General features: G+C 35.5%; 2 protein-coding genes across 5 annotated transcripts in view; both read right to left on the minus strand.

The window, feature by feature from the left end:
* Window positions 1–4,671: 4,671 nt before the first annotated feature.
* LOC122087062 (abscisic acid receptor PYL4) lies at window positions 4,672–5,983 on the minus strand. 4 transcript variants are annotated; one of them, XR_006142644.1, is made up of 2 exons: window positions 5,128–5,983; window positions 4,672–5,085 (listed from the first exon to the last, which is right to left on the minus strand). XR_006142644.1 is itself a non-coding variant. In XM_042656042.1 (2 exons), exon 1 carries the CDS (start codon window positions 5,837–5,839, stop codon window positions 5,180–5,182), a length of 660 nt encoding a protein of 219 aa, XP_042511976.1. In that variant the 5' UTR covers window positions 5,840–5,983; the 3' UTR covers window positions 4,672–5,107; window positions 5,150–5,179. The 4 variants fall into 4 exon arrangements, 2 of the variants coding, with proteins under 2 accessions (XP_042511976.1, XP_042511977.1); XR_006142643.1 differs by having other exon boundaries at window positions 5,118–5,983; XM_042656042.1 differs by having other exon boundaries at window positions 4,672–5,107; window positions 5,150–5,983.
* A 10,223-nt stretch (window positions 5,984–16,206) lies between these two features.
* Window positions 16,207–19,362, minus strand: part of LOC122087061 (protein trichome birefringence-like 33) — a 4,810-nt gene continuing 1,654 nt past the window's right edge. Inside the window, exons 3-6 of the mRNA XM_042656041.1 lie at window positions 18,095–18,266; window positions 17,315–17,514; window positions 17,040–17,198; window positions 16,207–16,700 (exon numbers count right to left, since the gene is read on the minus strand). Of these exons, the coding sequence (XP_042511975.1) occupies window positions 16,358–16,700; window positions 17,040–17,198; window positions 17,315–17,514; window positions 18,095–18,266 (874 nt within the window). The 3' untranslated portion in view covers window positions 16,207–16,357. The remainder of the gene's footprint in view (window positions 16,701–17,039; window positions 17,199–17,314; window positions 17,515–18,094; window positions 18,267–19,362) is intronic.

A 19,362-nucleotide genomic window follows, 5' to 3' on the forward strand; every position in this document is an offset into this window, starting at 1 on the left:
AAGGCCACAACGTGCGACATGCCCAAAATTAAAGTTATAATTTTACGTACACAGATCGACCAATATATATTGGCATGAGGTCGTCCTCCATTAACTTGCCGTGTTTCTTATATTTATAAAGAGGATTGAGATCAATAAATAAATAAATATATATATATATATATATATAGAGAGAGAGAGAGAGAGAGAGGTGTCACAGGTGGGATTTGCTTACGTACTATGACTACATTTCAGTTCTTCATTATCATCATCATCACTTCCAAGTTCCAACTGATGGAAATGGTTTTTATCCCTTTCTTTTTGTTCGTTTTTGAGACTTGAAACGGATATATATATACACTTATAAAAAAGAGTTGGGCCTAAACAAGGACTTCATATATAGGTAGGGAAATGATACAGCAGAGCTGCTAATAGGGTTGGGGATCTTTGTCTAGCTAGCCCTTAGTTTGACAATTTGAGATCCGTTTTGAGTTGAACACTGTTATATTTGTCTTGAAATCTTGGGATATATTTTGGTGATTACTCGAGTGAGATTTTTCTCCTCAGATCTGTGACGGTAGTGGAGGAGTTGGTTGATTCGTCGTAACTCAATGGATCGACTCAATTTGGAGGTGTATATATATATATATATATATACTTTTGTCTTATAGAGCAAGTAAGTGGGATTTGAGGATTTTCGTGGTAGGGTTGAGTGAGAGTATCTAACTGTGATTCTGTTAAGTTTGCCTCGAATTTTTGATCCGTTTTCAAGATTGATTCGATCCGACGAATTTTGGTGGCGACTTGAATGAGAAGTTTTCTGAGATCTGTGACTGAAGCAAAGGGGTTGGACCAATAGGCTCAAGCTTGGAGCCCATCATTGATCTCGTATGGGGGTGCGGGGGCTACGGTATGGTTCAACCGAATCGACTGCGACCCAATAGGTCGAACCGCAACTTAGAATATATAATGTACTGTTGTTTTGTTGAGAAAGTCATTGTATTTTAGGGTTTTTCGAGCCAGGGTTTTAGGACGAGTTTTCTTGCCGCTACTTGGGTGTAATCTCTCTTTTGCATAGTGAAACATCTTCTTTTTTGCTTAAGGACATAGCACACCACCCTGGTATGTGAATCTCGTTAAATCTCTATGTCGTGTGAATCTTTTGTCTATTTATTTTTTTGTTTCTTGATGTTTGTTCTAACATAGTCATGTGTTTTTGAAAGATAATTAATTACCACTGTAAAACCTATATAATGAATTATCTTCTTCTTCATTATGTCAGTATATGAACCTCAAGAAATCTAGGTGTCTTGTGTAAATCTATTTTTGTTTTTCTTTATTTTTCTTTAATGTTTGCTCTAATTAACATAGTATGGGCATCCATCCCCATCCCCATCCCCATCCCATCCACATCACCTATCATCACGAGCTTCTCAGTCACAAATTGTTAAAAGAGTTACTGTCACTGTTAGGAAGGAATGCGATGTTGTTTTTTTATGGGAAAATTACATAATTACTTATTTTTGGTTTCCTTTTATAAAATTATTCATAAAAAATTTTGGTTAATAAAAATACCCAAAATTAGATTTGAGTTTACAAAACTACCCACCTAAAGTTTTAGTTAACAAAAATATCTAAAATCCGGTTTGAATTTACAAAACTGAAATCTAAATTTTTTATTATTTTAACCAGTAACAAATTTGTTAACAAGAAAATTAAAGGAACACAATAGCCTGGTCCATCTCAATTCTGAATCTGGGGATTAAAGACTGCAAAGGAGAGAGAGAAACAAAAAAACCCTTTCTCTCTCTCTTTCTCTCTTTCTCTCTTTCTCATCAGAGTCGTGTCTCTTCATGATCAGTACTTCATATTTCAGTTCAGTTCATAGCAGTGATACAGTAGAGAGAGAGATAGTAATTAAGTATTTTTAAGTCCCACCCACCTGTATCCTGTAACCTGTTTATCTTTTGCACTTCCTCAATCAATTGGGTGGTCGATTCTCCACATTGTCCCCCCTATGGCCCTATCTTATGCTATTCCAAAAATAATTAAAGCATGGTGGGGGATCGAACATAGGACCATGTCCCTGTGTAGGCGTATATCACACACACAGCAATCTAGAGAGAGAGAGAGAGAGAGAGAGTTTAGGTTTTGATTTAGAGATGGTTAAAAAGAAGGGCAGCACATGAAATGCATGTGAAGACACAACTACGACAAATAAAATGAGAATCGGAGGTTGTGTGAGATGGATAGATAGATAGATGATGAGGAGAATAAGCTAGGGATAGACACTATCCTTGTTCCATAGGAACAGTATCATTGATTAATCCTCACCCCTCTTTGTCTGTTATGAAATAATTAAAACATATATATATATATATATATAGTATCATCTATATTTCTTATGGGGGAGGAATAAACAATTTTGGTAAACTAGCGAGCCACACTAATAGGGGTATTAAAATAGGACATCATACATGAGAGGGATGGGAATCATTTTAAAAGATCGAGAAAAAAGACAAATAGACAAAGGGTGCTAGTATGTGATATAAGGGTGGTGTGCACAACTTTTTCCCGTTGTTATTGTAATCAATTTAAAAGAAAAAAATATTTTATCAAAAATTAACATGAATAGAAAAGATAAAAGAAAAGAAAGCAAAAAGACAAAAGAGGTGAAACTATAAAAAAATAATAATAATAATAATTATAATTATAATTTTGAAGGCAATTGAAGGATAGATGGATTAAAATGAAGGGGGAATCAATATAATGCGCCAATTAATATAGGTTTTTTTTTTTTTTTTTGCTACTCTATCCTACTAAGCACTACTAGCGGCGCTAGTAGGGCCAACGGCCACCTATTCCCACACACACCCACACACACCCACACATCCACACACCCAAAGTGTACAACAGTGTTCGATCTCATGACCTCCTCCCCTAGGTGCCGTCTCTTCAAGTTAAAGCTGTTACCGCTAGGCTATCCTAGTGTACCAATATAGTTTCCTCTATATTGGCTTTTGCTATTTGACTTTGACCTTTTGCTGTTGCAACAAAATACTTGGCCTTAACCTATGCCTCCGTATGTGCTTGTAGAGAGAGAGAGAGAGATGTCATAGCTTGACTACTAAGACAAGCTTGCTTGACTAATACTCCATTGTGTTGATGCCATTAGGCTTGGAAGTTGATTGGAACCAGTCTTTGCTAAGGGGCATTTTTGAGGTTAACCAAATAGATAGTCAACAATTAGTTTAATCTTAAATTTGTGTTAGCAACTTAATATCAAAAAATTAGGATTTTTAGCAATGAAGGAGGACTTAATCTTTGGTGATGAAGTCACAAGTGTTTATTTTGAGGGGTTTGGCGGTGATGTTTGTGTGGTCAAATAATTCAAAATAAAGAAAGTCAGTGAGAGGAACGGAACGAAAGAAATCAGTCACACTCAAATATAAACAAAGAAACCACCGGGAGGATCATTAAAAGCCGCCTTACCCACTTGCACATCAACTTGCAAGCCCCATCCTTTCCTTCTTACAAAAACCCAAATAAAAAATAAATTAAAAAAAAAAAAAAAAAAAAGGGATTTTGTTTCTTTGGTGACCAAACAACAAAGTAAAGAGAGAAAGAGAAACTTCTCCAACTTGCAATTCTTTTTGCCAACCAAGTGGAGTTATCATAAGTCAAGTTGCAAGAGTAGCTGGTGAGAATCTCATTACCTGATTTTAGTTTTTTAATGCAACATGTATGCATGGCCCCCCTTCATCATGCATGTATTACTCATGGAAGTAGTAGATAGGACAATTTCAAAGTTCATACTTTTGGACTTAATCTCTCTTTCTCTCTCTAATCCCTCATTTTCTATGAAAAATTAAGCTTTATACATCTCATAACTAAGCTTATCCTAAAAATTCCTTTCACTATTTTTAAAGTCCTATTTGGACATCAACAAGAGAGCATCATGATTTCTCTATCCTCCTATAATCCTTTTACTAGATAAAACTCGAAAACGTATTTCATTAAACTCACTATTCCCAGTCTTATGACAAAACGTAGAAAATACCTTTCACTATTCCTAGAGTGCTATTGACAACCAAAAAAATAACTTTGGTTAAGAGATTCTGTATTCACCATGGATGAAAGGAAACTCCATTCTATTACAAAACAATTTTATCACATACTAATTAATCAACTTTTTTTAGTTTCTAGACATGAAAAATGAATAACATGGTGTTTATAAACTACATAGTCTATAATAGAGGTACCAACAAATGGACCAAGATTGGTCCAGTATAATAGAGGTACCAACAAATGGACCAAGATTGGTCCAGACCCAAGAACTATAAAATTCTCAAGCAAGAATTTACTAATTTCTCAGTACGGAATGACAGATTAAGCTCGAGTTAAAATATGTGAAAATTGATTCTTGAGCCACACAAGCTGTACATATATATTTTATAAAAAGAAAAAATGAATGGAGGAGGTTCTTGCAAGTGCTATTACATTAGTTTGTTGTTTTAACATATAAAATTCTGATCAACTCCATCAAATGCCAAGATTGTAATGCTGCTATTTTAGATTTTAGAATTTAGATTTTGAGATTTCTGGGAATCTTTATCCTTTCAGAGAATTATTTATTTTCATAGAAAAAAAAAAAACTGGGTGTTTCAGAAGAAATCCAATCCAGAGAAGAAATACCCAAAATTCCAATCCACAGAAGAGAATGGAGGATTTTCCCATAAAATATAGTAATAGACTAAACAAGGAAGAATTCACAGTGGTCTATAGTCTACAGTACAGCCATTATTGTAAATTAAAGAAAGAAAATACAGAAATCAAGACCCAAAAAAAAAAAACATAATAGACGAAAATGGTGGTGGAGTGATGGTGACGCATTGACGCTCTGCTTTAAATAAATAAATAAATAAAGAGCTCCGGTGAACCCACCAACGATCGTCGGCATCGTCACCGTCTCCGGCAATCATTTTGAAGCATCAAAACCTGCGAAGGCTGCAGGTATGGAAGCAAAAGCCATCATCACCCGATCATGTTATCGCAACCAATGTCGATCGCAACCACATTTGGGGAAAAAACCACCAAAAGCAAATCGAGAGAGAGAGAGAGAGAGAGAGAGAGAGAGAGAGAGAGAGAGAGAGAGAGAGAGAGAGAGAGAAGAGATGAAGCTATTAAATTAAGTACATAGCTATGAAGATGATTGATTGCTATTGGTCAAGTTCTCGGCGATCTGAGCCAGCGATTGCAAGTTGCAGCGAACGATTGTATCCGCAAACATACAGGTATCTTCTTTCGTGTTCCCCGAGGGTACATCCACAACGTACGATTCCACGACCATCGTACCTGAGCCGTTCGATGAAGGGTGTAAAGTCGTCACAGATCTGTAATTTGCTAAACGATGATCACCGCCCACGACGGAGAAACTGATGATATGACGCTCATCGTCGAGGATCTCAAGCCGTTCGGTGCTGGTGGCGGCGGGAAGCCCAGATACCACGTGGACTTCTCTTAGGGTTCCCACGTCTCCGTTCCCTACGATGACGTGGCAACTTTTCAGGAAATGTTTATAGGCTTGAGGGTTATCGAAGCGGCGGACCACTGACCATACGGTGGATACCGGGGCGGCGATGTGTTGAACGACGGCGGAGGAACACTGGTTGGGTCCCACTGGATGGGTGTGGTGGCATGCGACGGTTTCTGGTGCGGAGGCCGGACAGCAAGTTGTGATACGGCGGTGGAGGGTGGCGCCGGTAGTTGGGGTTTGGGGTTGCTTGTGGCAGTGAGAGATCATGTTGGTGTTATTGATTCTGTGGACTTGGAGGGCTGATTTGGGAGGCGTTGCGGGCATTTTATTGTTTGCCTTTGCCTTAATACTTTCTCTCTCTTTCTTTCTTTCTTTCTTTCTTTCTCTTTTGGATAAATCTATCAGAAGATTAAGTAGAAAGAAGAAAGAAGAAAGAAGAAAGAAGAAAGAAATAGGATTGAAGATGGAGCTTTGGGTTTTGGGGTTTATGGATTGCGTTTACAGTTATATATGAGGTATTGAATCATTTAAATATTTTAGAATTTTGAGAGAGGTGGTTTTGGACTTTTCCCACGTTCTATCTTTATTTTTTTTTCTATTTCTTTTTGTTTTCTTTCGTGATGTTATGGAAGGGAAGAGAAGAGAGAGAGAGAGAGAGCGGTTGTTGGCTTCTTTAGGATTTATTTTTATTTATTTCATCCTGGTGGGGGGAGGGTTAATTAATATGTTCATGTTGCCTTAAAAAAATATGTTCATGTGGGTAATAAGATAAAGCTTTTTTTTTTTTTGTTGAGTGAAGTTACTAAAATAGCCTCATCTATAGAAGTTAAATGAATTTACCGCATTAACCCTAAGATATTCTTCAAACTTGCGCTATCCGTAAACCCTAGGATTGGAATAGTTCGTAAACCCTAGGACTGGAATAGTTCCTCTTCGGTCTCGCGAAAGATCAGTGTAAATATCGTGTGATCTAAATTAATTGGTATTGTCTCAGTTGATACAAACATCAATATCGATATCTATCACCTTGAGTTTCGCACCTCACACCTACTTCTCCACTCTCATTTCTATCATCTTTTGGAGAGGTTTTTTTTTTTTTTTTTTTAATTCCTGATAAAAGATTAGAGAGGATCTTTACAATACCACTTGAACACATTTCCACCACTAGAACATGTTTACTGTTGATTCTCTTCTCCACTAATTTATATTGAAGAGAGTAACAATATCATAATGGATGGATGTATTCTCCAATGGAAATGCTCTCATCTTGAGATCTCCCAAATTACAATTGGATTAGAAGAAAAAAGTGATCGTACACTTATTGAGTTGGCCTTTTAGAATATAGTATGTAAATTAAAATTAAGTAGAGTACTCAAAGCGAACCTGTTAATTAATTCCAATCATATATACCTAAGGAATGTATTCTCAAACATGATCATCATGGTAGCTCCCCCACCAAACATGGATTAGGAATTGAAACAAGTTGCTGTACAAAAAATGAAGTGGTGTTGGACGAGAGACCTCAACTATCTCTTAACAAAGATTTAATTTTTAATCAAATTACTAATCCTTTATTTTTTACAAAGTTGTACATCCCCACTTGCATTAGACTAAAAAAGGGTCTAGATTATGCATGGAGGAGCAAGGAGGATATTTATTATTAGAGATTAGCTAGGGATGGGCAGCCTGACACAGCTGCAAAGGCCTTTGAGGGGTATTCAAGTCATTAGATAAACTTTCCAGACAAAGGCAAGAAGGGGCAATTTCGTAATTTAAAAAGAATGGATGGATATTTCTTGGAACTTTTGGAAGAACAAATCAAACAAATAAGCAAATGGACCACCCACTTGCAAGAGCCGTAAGCCGGTGGATAAGAAGATGATAAAGCCTCCCCATCTTGGGGTTTGATTTGTTTTGTTTAGAGAGAGAAACTGAAAGAAAAAAATAAAAGAAGAAGGTCTCATCGGTTAGAGAGAGTGAGTACAAGTGGGGGGAAAGGAAGAAAATTTGGCCATTTCTCTCTCCACATGTCCCGCCACAGTAGACGCGGTTTCACCCTTTTATTTATTAAATGTTACTCTCTAGTTATGGTTTGAGCCATTGAGGTTTATATCTTTACTTAAATAGAATAAAATAAAATAAAATAATTTCTAGTTGTTTTTGTTTATTAACTTTTTTGTTTATCAACTTTAACGTGACAGTGTATGGGCTTATTTATGGTCTGTTTCTCTACAATTTCTCAGTTTCTTTATCAGTTGTCTCTCAAAGTTTCAACCACTTGAGAAGCCCACTTGCTAGAGAGAGAGAGAGAAAGAGAAAGAGAAAGAGAGAGATGAGGCCATGACGGTCATCGAGACTTGAGAATTGAAGAACCCTAAACAGTATACTATCTTACCAACTACCATTGTATTCAATTCAAACTGTGAAATAAGAATTTCTACACATCTCCTCCCTTTCCACAAAGAAAAGTACTCTTCTCTGCAACTTGTTATTAATATATATCCACTTTTTTTTTAGGGTAATTGTTAGTATCTCCACTTGCTTAGAATCTTTTACTGTGAAGCAAAAAAAAAAAAATCTTTTAAATTTTTATTGACCTTTTGGGTCAATATTTTGGAGAATTTTCTTTCATTACAAGTTGGTTCACTCTGGTTTGATTCGCGGATTGAAATCGATTAAACCAAAATTTCAAATTAGACTATCATTCAATTTTTTTTGAATTTTTTCTTTTCCTTGTAGCAAATGAGGTTTGCTTCTCAATTTTTCCCAGGATTATGACTGATAATTAGTAATCTTACATAAAGGGAATTATGTGAGAAATGTAAAAGAATATGAGGTTGAGATGGAGAATTCGTGAAAATTAGGGAGAGAAAGAAGGTAAGAGGAAAAAAGAAGAAAACGAACAAAGAAGTTTGGTACAGAGAGTTCAACATCAATTGCAAAGTGCACAAATTCCTTGGAGGGGCAAAAAGAACTTTGACCTCTAAAGTTGCACTCAAATTAGGCACTTCCTTAAATAATTAAAATTCATGTTGATGCAAAAGGAAGAATAATGATTTGAGGAGAATGTGGGCATGATGTTCTGTAGTTGTCAACTATAACATTCTAATTTCACCGACATCCCTCGTGGCATTGAATTTATTTGATTGGTTAAATTTATCAGTTTAATAATTTAAATAAAATTTTATATATTGAAGTGTTTAATCTAAAAACTTAAGTTATCTAAGTGGAGAAACCCAACTATTGTATGAAGACATTGAAAGTCCCTAAGTTTTTCAATTTGGGTGTATTGAAATTCTTAGACTTCAGGATTCGATAAGTTATATTGGCTACTTGAACTGCATCCAACACATAATTTCAAAAGTTGAACTTAAAATTGAATCAATTAGCATTGAGTTCCATTTTAAATTTCTGGTTCAATTTCTGAGAACCAAATCAGACTGATCTGATTTGATTTTCATAATTATGATCCAATGAGAGAAAATTAAAGTAAATCTTAAAATGATATTAAGATGACATTAAAATTTTCTTGAATGGCACATCTGAGAATTTATAATCCAATGTGCCAAAGGGCGTACCTAATACATAAGGTTCCATCCATTGGAATTTATGATCCAATGTGCTAACTAAAAAAAGGGAAAGATCATAAACCCTAAATTAATAAGAACTTATGTCAACTACTCTCTCTCTCTTCGTGCATAGCATAAAATGATCACGTACATTGCATCAAGTAGTAAAATAAATAAATTCATGGATGATGTACGGAATTAATATATTAGGAGTAAATAGTTAGATTAATGCCTACTTGTAGAATCAATTTAAGTGGCTTAAGTAAAATAAGCTCTACAAAATACCATGTTGACTGCTCTTCAAAGTACTTTAACTCAAAGATTTTGTTGTTTGTTTTAAGAAATTGTTATTTTTTTCTGCTTTAGGATAATATCCCTTTTTTGAGGGTTTAAAGTCCTGCTTTAAGATTGGATTTTATTTTTAAGTCACTCAACTTGACAAACTGGTTTCATGGAAGCTCAGCAGAATTTTGTAAAGTACTACTCGGAAAGGAATCCGGACCTTTTGTGGGCCTCCATGTGCCCATCTAGCGGTGTCAAACCCTAAGGCGAACCGGTAAAACTGGTTGGATCAAACTGATGGTAACCCAGATCAAACTGAATCAAAGTCTTATTGAGCCGGTTTTGGTTTGGAGCATTGCAACCCCAAACCAATTCAAACCTCATGGGAAACCGGATGAACCTGAAACCAAACCAAAATCAATTCAAAACCTAGACAAAAACCAAAACCAAACCAGTAACAAACGAAAAACAATCCAAAATTCATTAAAAAAATCAAATTGTGCATAGTACCCCTATGTCCATCAAGCCCATCTCCCATGAAGAAGCTTATAGCTCCTCTAAAGTAGTTTGTTTTTTAGGTCCAGAGGAGAACTGAACTCATGACTTCTTAGATGTAAGATGTTGATATTTACCTGTTGAGATACCCCATATTATGACGAGGGTCAACACCCAAGATTTCAAGGAAATATTTTTCCTAGACATGGAATAACTCTTTCTAAGTCACAATGTCCTCAAATTTCCATAAATATTGAGCTTATAAAGTGAATGCCCTACACTTCAATACTAGAAATTTCATGACACAATGTTGTTTATTAAGCCATAAATTTGTTATATTATAGAGATCATCAGTCAATATCAATCCAACTCTGTACTAGATCACTAAATATCAAGAGTATCCTCAAGTATTTAAGGAGGGCATTATATTTTAGTCTATGGTTTTGATCAAATGCCTAAATTAGCTTGTGATTGGCCCCTTAACCTAGGAGGTTCTTATCGTGCATATATGAATTATGAGTTCTGGTATATTAACGGCTAATGTCTTAGTGATTATATATCTGTATCGGTTAATTGGATTCATAGCATTTGATTGTGAACAAAATAGATATTCCTGAAAAGAAAAAAAAAAACCACTTTCTTAAGGGAGAATAATAGCACATGTACATGAATGGATAAAACACAATGGTGGCAAGTTTTGAAAATAATTTACAAACGGTTTTGAAATATATTAATAGTAGTAATTTTATTTTATACAATCTTTAATGGTCCAATCGGAGGTTTAGAATCACTGCACAGTGGAATTACAACGGACTAATGTACTGACAACCGTTATTTCTGTACCAAAAAGGTTGGTTACATGATATTATTAAGTGGAGGGACCTAAACGTAACTAACTACTTTTGGGAGATATAAGAGGTTATAGATACTTAGAGGTGTTCTTAGTGGTAAATATCTTAATTGATAATTTATAATATTTTGTAGATAATTAAGTATCTTTTGTAGATTATACTAGGTATTTCAATTCTAAGCTCACATCGGCGGGCCCAATTGAGAAAACTCAAAACCAACCTGATCCATTTATTAAACATATTGAACTCAAACCACACTCAACTAACATTATCTAATTTTACCATGATGCAATGCATAAGGTAATTGTCCTCCCCCTAAAAAATCAGCTCTTTCGTCAAGTGAAAAGAGAAGGACTAAATTTGACTCATCTAAGTAAGTTACCACATGAAAGATTTGGAAGCCTCAAAACACTGTAAATGGTTCTTTCTTTTTCCTCTTCACAGATTCATTAGTAGTTGCTTGAAGTAATGCCATTTGAAAAGTTACTGTCAAGCTTATACAAAATATTGAAAAGATCTGGTTGTTCAAAGATTAGATTAAATACATTTATTCTCTTTGTTTCAACCAATCCAAGTTGATATTAACATACTAATTATAATGTGGTGAGATAAGCTCCTATTTTTGACATTCTACTTGTGAGGATTGTGTTGGAACTTTTAATTTTTTTTAGGCAAGTTGTGCACAAAGTTGCTTGCAAGCGAAGTACTAGGAAGGGTGCAAAAGTCATGACTCATTACCTATGAGATATTATATTAAATCTTGGTTTTCAATGTGATTTAAGACCATAAAAATTTATTCATCATCATGGTTACTTGTTACAAAGGCCAAATTGTGGTCTTGTCAAGACATGGTGGAACATGCTTGGCAAGATTAAAAAAACCCTAAATCTGATATATGGAATCAGTTTTCTTCGATTTTGATTCAATTTTCATCAAATGTACACTGAAATCGGTCAAAATAGACCTGAATTTCATAAATCAGAATTAGAAAAAAGAAGAATAGATTTCTTTAAATATTTAATTTTTTAGATTTTTTCTTATGGACAATTCGCAAGAGGATTACAAAAACCAATTATAATCAATAAAGGACCCACTCAATTCATCGGATTTGTTATAGCAAACACCAATAAATACAAAAATAAATCAAGACAGATCTACATAAGACACAGAGTTTTAACGAAGTTCATACACCGATGTGGTGTGCTATGTTCTCAGGTGAAGAAGAAGTTTCACTATGTAGAAGAGAGATTACACCCATATAGCGACAAAAAAACTCACTCTAAAACTCTAGCTCGAAAAATTCCAAATTGCTTCTAACTCGAAAAACCTCATATGGTGACATTATATATTCTTTCAAGTCACGAGTCGATTCATTAGGTCGCGGTCGATCGAGTTGAACCGTACTGTGGCTCAATCCATCTGTTTCCATTACATATCTCAGAAAAAATTTCATTAGAATCACCACCAAAATATACCAGAATGAATCATTTTTCAAAACGGATTAAGAATTTAAGACAAACTTAATAAAATTTGATCCCCAATTTTGCAACCATGATGCTACACTCTTGAGTCTTGTGGATGATATTATCCATCTTTCCTTTTCGTTTGTGGAGTGTATTTTTTGTTTCAGCCGCTGTAAAATGAACATTGTTGCTCACTCCCTTTCTCGTAGGGAGCTTTCTTCCTCTTATGTAATTGAGTTTTCTTGTAATGACCACTGGCCAATAGTATTTTACCAAGGGAGGTTCCTAATGTAACTGATTTCCCATTGGGTGATTCTAATGAATTAGTTATCTTCTACCAAAAAAAAAATCTTGCCTAACAACACTTAGTTATTTTTTGCCGTTAAAATGACCGTTAATCCTATAATATTTGAAATTTGAATTTCACTTTAATAAAATGTAAATAAAAAGTAGAGGTGGGTAATGATGGGTGGTGGTCTGGTGGATAAGAGAAGGTTGACGATGACAACAAATGCTTGGTGGGAAAGAAATCAAAGAATGGAACTGAGAACGAACTAACGACACTTATTCTTCTTCGACTTTAACGCCTTTTAGAGTCGCAGTTGTCAAACTCAGCCGTCACAATCTCGAATTCTGAACCTGTGATTGGTCATTTGCTTCTTTGACAGTCTCTTTCATTGTCCGTTGAAAGATCCACTTTGTGAGAATCCCACGGCCCCACCGCACCTGTGGGGGAATTGATTTGATTTTTGATAACATCCCTTCAATCCCATGCATAATGCACCTATTTTGGGTGCAAGTTTGGCGCTTACGTTAACCGTATCTTCAGCATTGAGCAGTGAGATGAAGATTTAGAAGATGGTATTGATATTGGTATTGATATCGGTATTGATATTGGTAATTTGGATTGAATCGAATTGGTGAATGTCGATCTATTTTATCTCAATATTTTTTAAAAAGTATTATTTTTTTTATTATTTTACCCTTAAAATGATACAGAACACCGATCTGAATTGACCAAGGATCAAGGATCGATCTTAACTAATATCGATTCAATACGGCTGACACCAGACCAATACTTGAAACCATGGCTGAGAATATTTGGATATGTGTTTCAAAGGGTTCTCAACTATCTAATTCTCGCTGCATCGGTGTAGCGGCTGCAAAAGATTTTTACATCACTATCAGTCGCACCTGCTTAGAGTGTGAATGGACCCAAATCCTGCAATGAGCGATGAGTGACAGTGAGAATCCAATTACTGAGAGGGTCCCAACATGCATTCTAGTCGTTGGATCCTCATTTCCGCTCATTGTCTTTCTGCAGATCAAGAATTTTTACACATAGGGATTGGACTGAGATACCTTGATTTTAAGGGTGGATAAGGGACCACTTTGGCTAGGGAAATTTTTTATGTGATAGTTGGGATTAAAAAAAGAATGACCATGAAAATAAATACTCTAAAAATATTCTACATGTAGGTCTTAAAAAATGGCATGTTATTTGGATGTCCAAATTTGTAGCATATTTTTCACACCACCCTTGCCTAGTGTGATAAATTTTAGGTAGAAGGCATACTACACTTGATACAATCTTTTTGGTCAATATTTAAATGATTAAGGGAAAATTTAAATATATGGCGAGTCATACGATTGATTTTCATTTTAAACCTTATAGAGGTTACCAATTCATATGGTCATCTATCTACCTATATTGGGTAGATTTGCATTATCAGCCATTTATCATTTTGATCTTGATTTGAAACTATCGTTGACATAATATACTTCCTAATTGCCCACTGCAAAAGAAAAAATATCATATAAGTATTATAAAATTTTAAAATACCAACAATATGAGTATGTTTAAAGAACAGCTTTGTGGGTCAACATTTTTTTTAAATAATATGTTTTTGATGTATTTCATACAAATTTATATATTAAAATTTTATTATATATAGAAGATAAAGAAATATATTAAACTTAAACCATAGAACCAACTTGGTTATAGATAAGGTTATTTGGATTAAACAAAAAATATTGAAAATATTGGATAGTATAATAATATATAAATTAGATACAACATATCAATGTATTTCATTAAATTGTGGTATATTAGGATTAAATTAGATTTTTTTAGATTGTTATCGTTAACTTAGATCATTGTTCTTTTGCAATCTATTATCATTTTTGTTGTGCTCAAACAAATCATTGTTTTATCAACTTGTCATAAAATATCAACTTAATTATTTACAATTTCTATCTTTCACTAATATCTAGAATATATGAAATTGCATCCCACTCATCATTTCTTCTAAATTGTTCTTTTATAAGAGTTTCTAGAAAATGAAGGGAAAAAATCACATCTTAGTCAAGGATAACTTCTTCCTTTTTTTGGTTATGAATTATACTTGTAGTAAATCCAATTATTTTAGCATGTACATTATTATGTAATCTACCATATAAAGAATATAAATAGGACTAGACGATATCCAATATGTTTAATAATACAAAATTTAAGATCTTTTATGTTTGAATTTTTAGAAAATATAAAAAATCTATATTCAAACATTGTATAATTTACAGCATCATGTATGCATGTCTAGTTATAAACATAGATGATACGTTAAGTTAGACTTAGACTTAATTAAGTTGAACAAACATATATGGTGGAAATATGGAAAAATATCTTTACAATGCCAGATGGAAAAAAGTCTGCATGCCCTCTCATATAATGACCTATAGAGCTCACATTAACATTCTTTCTTGTCGATCAATTTATGGACTTTCTAATAAACGAATTCGTCTCCCCCCCAACCTCTCATTAGTGTGATTTCTCACTATGGAGTCGTGGGAAGCATCGTATTTAAAAAAAAAAAAAAAAAAAAAGCTATGGTGCGCGCATATAAATCATTAGGATTGCTTACAAATTACATTAAAAAATTACCATTGAAGATGGAATGGAGGTTGGAAAACCAATTGGAGATTGCTTGGGTGGTCTAATATCAAATATTAAAGCATTCTAGTAGTCACAATGAAAATAATGTGGTTTGATGTGTGATTTGGAAACAAACCGTTACCTTAATTGGGTTATCAAATTGAGTTAGTCATTGACATGGTAGAGGGCCCACATACATTTAAATAAAATGAAAGGAGATAAGATTTCACTCAGTCCAAACTTTGACAGTGATTCTTGTTCAACGATTTAATAGGAGCCAATAGAATTTGTTGAATCTTGAAGACCATTTTGATTTTTTTTTTTTTTTTTAAGAAATGATACCAAGACAGAGACACACCCCACCCCCATCCCCCCATCCCCCCGGCCGCCGGACAAAAAGATATAGAGAATTGATATTTTTTTGGACAGTTGATTGACTTATGAGGATCAAATTATAACTGTTATTAACCTATTGGTAGAAGGTGATGGAAGGACCGAGATTCCTTTTGATTCATTGTTTTGAGGGTTTCCAATAGTAATCCTTCTCTTCACAAGACCCAATTCTAGCATGTGTGCTAGCACCAATAAATCGGTATTTTATTATTATCTGTCGTTATAAGTTAGTGGTTGATTTATAATTATACATAAAATTGACAATCGACACTTATTATAATTAATCATAATCCATTAATCTTTTTACGATCCTTATACTCGTCCTTACTTCGAATCCCCATGTAATCAACCCTATTAAGTTAGGATAAGGTTTTGGATGTAGTTGTTTGTAGGTCCATTTTCAAGCAATTTTTAAAGAAAGCTGAGCTTCCCTTGTTACCCTTTGCCTCCAGTTCTCCTATCATGATCAATCGTTAAGGTCATCTTATCCAAACATCTTTAGATTAGAAAGTTGGACTAGAATGGAATACAGATCTGGCAGTTACCTTTTTAATTATGAGCCAATTGCTAATGGCATCTATGGTTCCAGACAATCCATTTAGATTAAGCATCTCCGGTAGAAGAAAGAAAAAAAGAGAACCAGTATGAATTAAACCTAACCATCTAATCAATGAAACATGCTCAAAAGAAAGAGATTCTGAAAATCTTTGAATCAATTCAATCTTCTTTTTCATTGCTTGCTTTTAAACAAGATATATGTTATTTCTCAACTTTTCTTACAGAAATAAATGAGTACTTAACCATAACAAGAAGGTTAAGGGCCATTCTGAAGTAATTAAATTCAATGATTAACAAAGCTAATTAGGATAAAAGAGTTTTGCGTATAAGAGCTCATTCCAAGTATCTTGAAGTCCAGGTAAACACCAATGCACGCAATCAGCGTAACTTACAGGGTTTGCTAATTGCTCAGGTGTTAGAGGGTTCCACTGCTTCTTGTAGATGGAAGTGTGGGCATCCTTCCTATACTCTGAGAGTTGGGTGATGTTGAGAAAGGTAATGGGTACCTTTGATTTTCTAAACACTTCCCCAATCACCTTCATTATGGTCTTGTTTTGTCCAGAACCCCAATATCTGGGATCTTCAATTGGAGTTGTCTCATTATAACAGCTTCCATTTGGGTCACCTCCCCAATCAATGCTCCTGCAATACCTCATTCATTAGGCTGTGTGTGTTCTCTCTGTGTGCAGGTGGGTGTGTGGGTGTGGGTGTGTGCGTGCGTATGGGTGGGTGGGTGGGTGGGTGTGTGGGTGTGTGTGTGTGTGTGTGTGTGTGTGCGTGCACGTTGGATTTCCTCGTGGAAGCAATCGATCCCACAATGGATATGAGTAGCCCGATGTGAAGACTTGTTAAAACCTGTGTGTGCTTACACCCTCTCCTTAAAGGCTAGCTTTAAGGATGAGTTCTACCCGATTCCCAACTGTGTGCTTTGGACAAAGAGAAGAAGAAAAAAAACAGTTTAGTGCAATAAAATTTTCTTACCTCCCATGGGAAGGTGACATGCTAGTGAAGAAAACTCTGGTCTTCTTAGGATCCATATTCTTCTTTACCCATTTCACCATACTCTTCATAGCCAGGCGATAAGCATCGTCGGTTCCCATCTCAACGATATCTTTAACTGAATCGTTGAAAGATCCTCGCCTGTCAAAGAGAAGACATGAGAACTGAAATGTACTGATGAAGAGAAAGGCAGGAAGGAATTGAAGAATTGTGAAGTGAGTAGAGAGTAGAGAGTCTAGAGAAGAGAGTAGAGTTACAGGATCTTCATTTTCATGCCAGTCATCCACCAAAGGTAGGTATTGAATACAACAATATCAGCTCCTTCCCAGAAACGACCATGCTTATTGATGGAACCCCTACGGACAATTCTATCTGTCACTCTATGGATGACTGCATCATCTGAATTTGATTCCAAAAGAAACGGAGCCCAGTAGAATTCAATTGTCGCATTGTAGTCCTACAATAATTGAACAAGAGCTCATCTCAGTCACATAAATCATCATATAAAAAATTTGCAGAAGTACAAACTATAGGTAAAGTGTCAATTTAGGACCAGAATCGTTGAGAATTGGAACCGATCTACCATCTGGTTTTGGATCTGAATTTGATTTTGATTAATAAACCAAAAGATTACTATGGAACCGGCTGGAACTAAAGCCGCCGAGACTCATTTAAAACTTGCATATGATCAATCATATGTTTGGTGTTGATGATTTGGACTTTGGAGATTTAGATTTATTGGTATGCTTAGTAATGAAGATTTCCCTTTTAAGTATTTTGGTTCATATTTTCATTTGTATGCTTATAGATGGATATTTGGTTATTGATATGCTATAATAGTGCTTGAACTGATTAGGACTTGAAACCGTCACTCACATTAGATCAACGGGGCAGTTCTGATCCTGACCCCTTAGGATTAGAACCAGTTTACAGTTAAATACTACTGTGGATTGGGATTTTTTTTTTTTTTTTAGGGGGGGTTGGTGGGTTGTGGTGTGGGGGGAAGTACTCCAATGCATCAGGAAGTCTCTTGTTACCTTAGCTCTGAAGACTGTAAGCGAGTCGAAGGTTTCCATGGATTTGGCATGTTCAGGGATGATCCGGTGAAGCAAACAGACCATGGAGACATACTGACCCCTGTTCAGACTGTCCCCAACAAACATCATCCTCTTCCCTCGGAGTTTCTCCAGCATTAATGTTGCATTGAAGCTGCATATATGTTTTGTAACAATCATACACATCAACTTAAAAATATAAAACATTTGTTCATCAATTCTAAGTTTAAAATAAAATATTAATGAAATAGCTAGTAAGAACACGAGAATTGAAATTAACCATGAATTTGCAATCACCACATTATAGAATACCAAACCAGACCAATTTGAAAGTTTGATCATAACATAAGTGCCTGTTTGACCAGGACTAAACTAAAATGAATGAGAAGGTTAAACCAAGTGGATTAGACGTGTGGTTCTGGGTTCGATTCCTCTTTACCTCCTTGGGGCCACTTACACGGGGTGTTGAATACTCTTCACTGCTTTCAATGAAAGTTGGATGCTTCTCATTCAATCCTGGAATGACCCAATTTATGTGGTTGTGAGATTAATACGGGCGGCGGGACTAGTCAGGTCAAAAGGCTTGGATATCCCCAAAAAAAAAAAAGTGAATTAGACTGGTGGGCACTAATCAAAGATGTGCTTAAATGGGCTATGTATTGGTTGACCCATTATAGCCCAAGGATCAGGCGAATACCAAGTCCAACCCAAGTCACTTCAGGTATAAGTTTGCTAAACCCTTGACGGTTTGGGTCTCAAATTAAGTCTCAAAAGTTTGGCCAGGTCCTGGTTTGATTAAAAGAGACAATGACATCTATTGACTTCTTCAGGATCACTGGTTCGGTAGTCTAAGTTATGTTAGGTAGAGATGTAAGGGAACCACATTCTGGCCCGATTGAGCCAGGACCTGGCCTAACTCGAACTACTAATTAATGGGTTCAGGCTTGGACTGGACATCCCAGACAGAAAAAACAAAAAAAGGGACCCACCAGCACATTTGTATAGGGGGAATCAGAAATGATATTCATATTAGGGGTAAATTTGGCACTGTAGACACCAGCCTGCTCTGCCCGCCCAGAGCCCAAATAGAGCCTGGGCTGAGATACCTTGAATGGCCAAACGGGTCAGTACCGAGAATTTTCAGCCTTAATCAGAATCGGGCCGGGAGTGAGTCATCGGCTGACCCCAGCCCAACCGTGTCTTCTTTCTCTTCTTTCTTCTTCCCGGCCCATCTCTGCCATGCATCTCCT

The sequence above is a fragment of the Macadamia integrifolia genome, chromosome 8, assembly GCF_013358625.1.
Source record: "Macadamia integrifolia cultivar HAES 741 chromosome 8, SCU_Mint_v3, whole genome shotgun sequence".
NCBI lineage: Eukaryota > Viridiplantae > Streptophyta > Magnoliopsida > Proteales > Proteaceae > Macadamia > Macadamia integrifolia.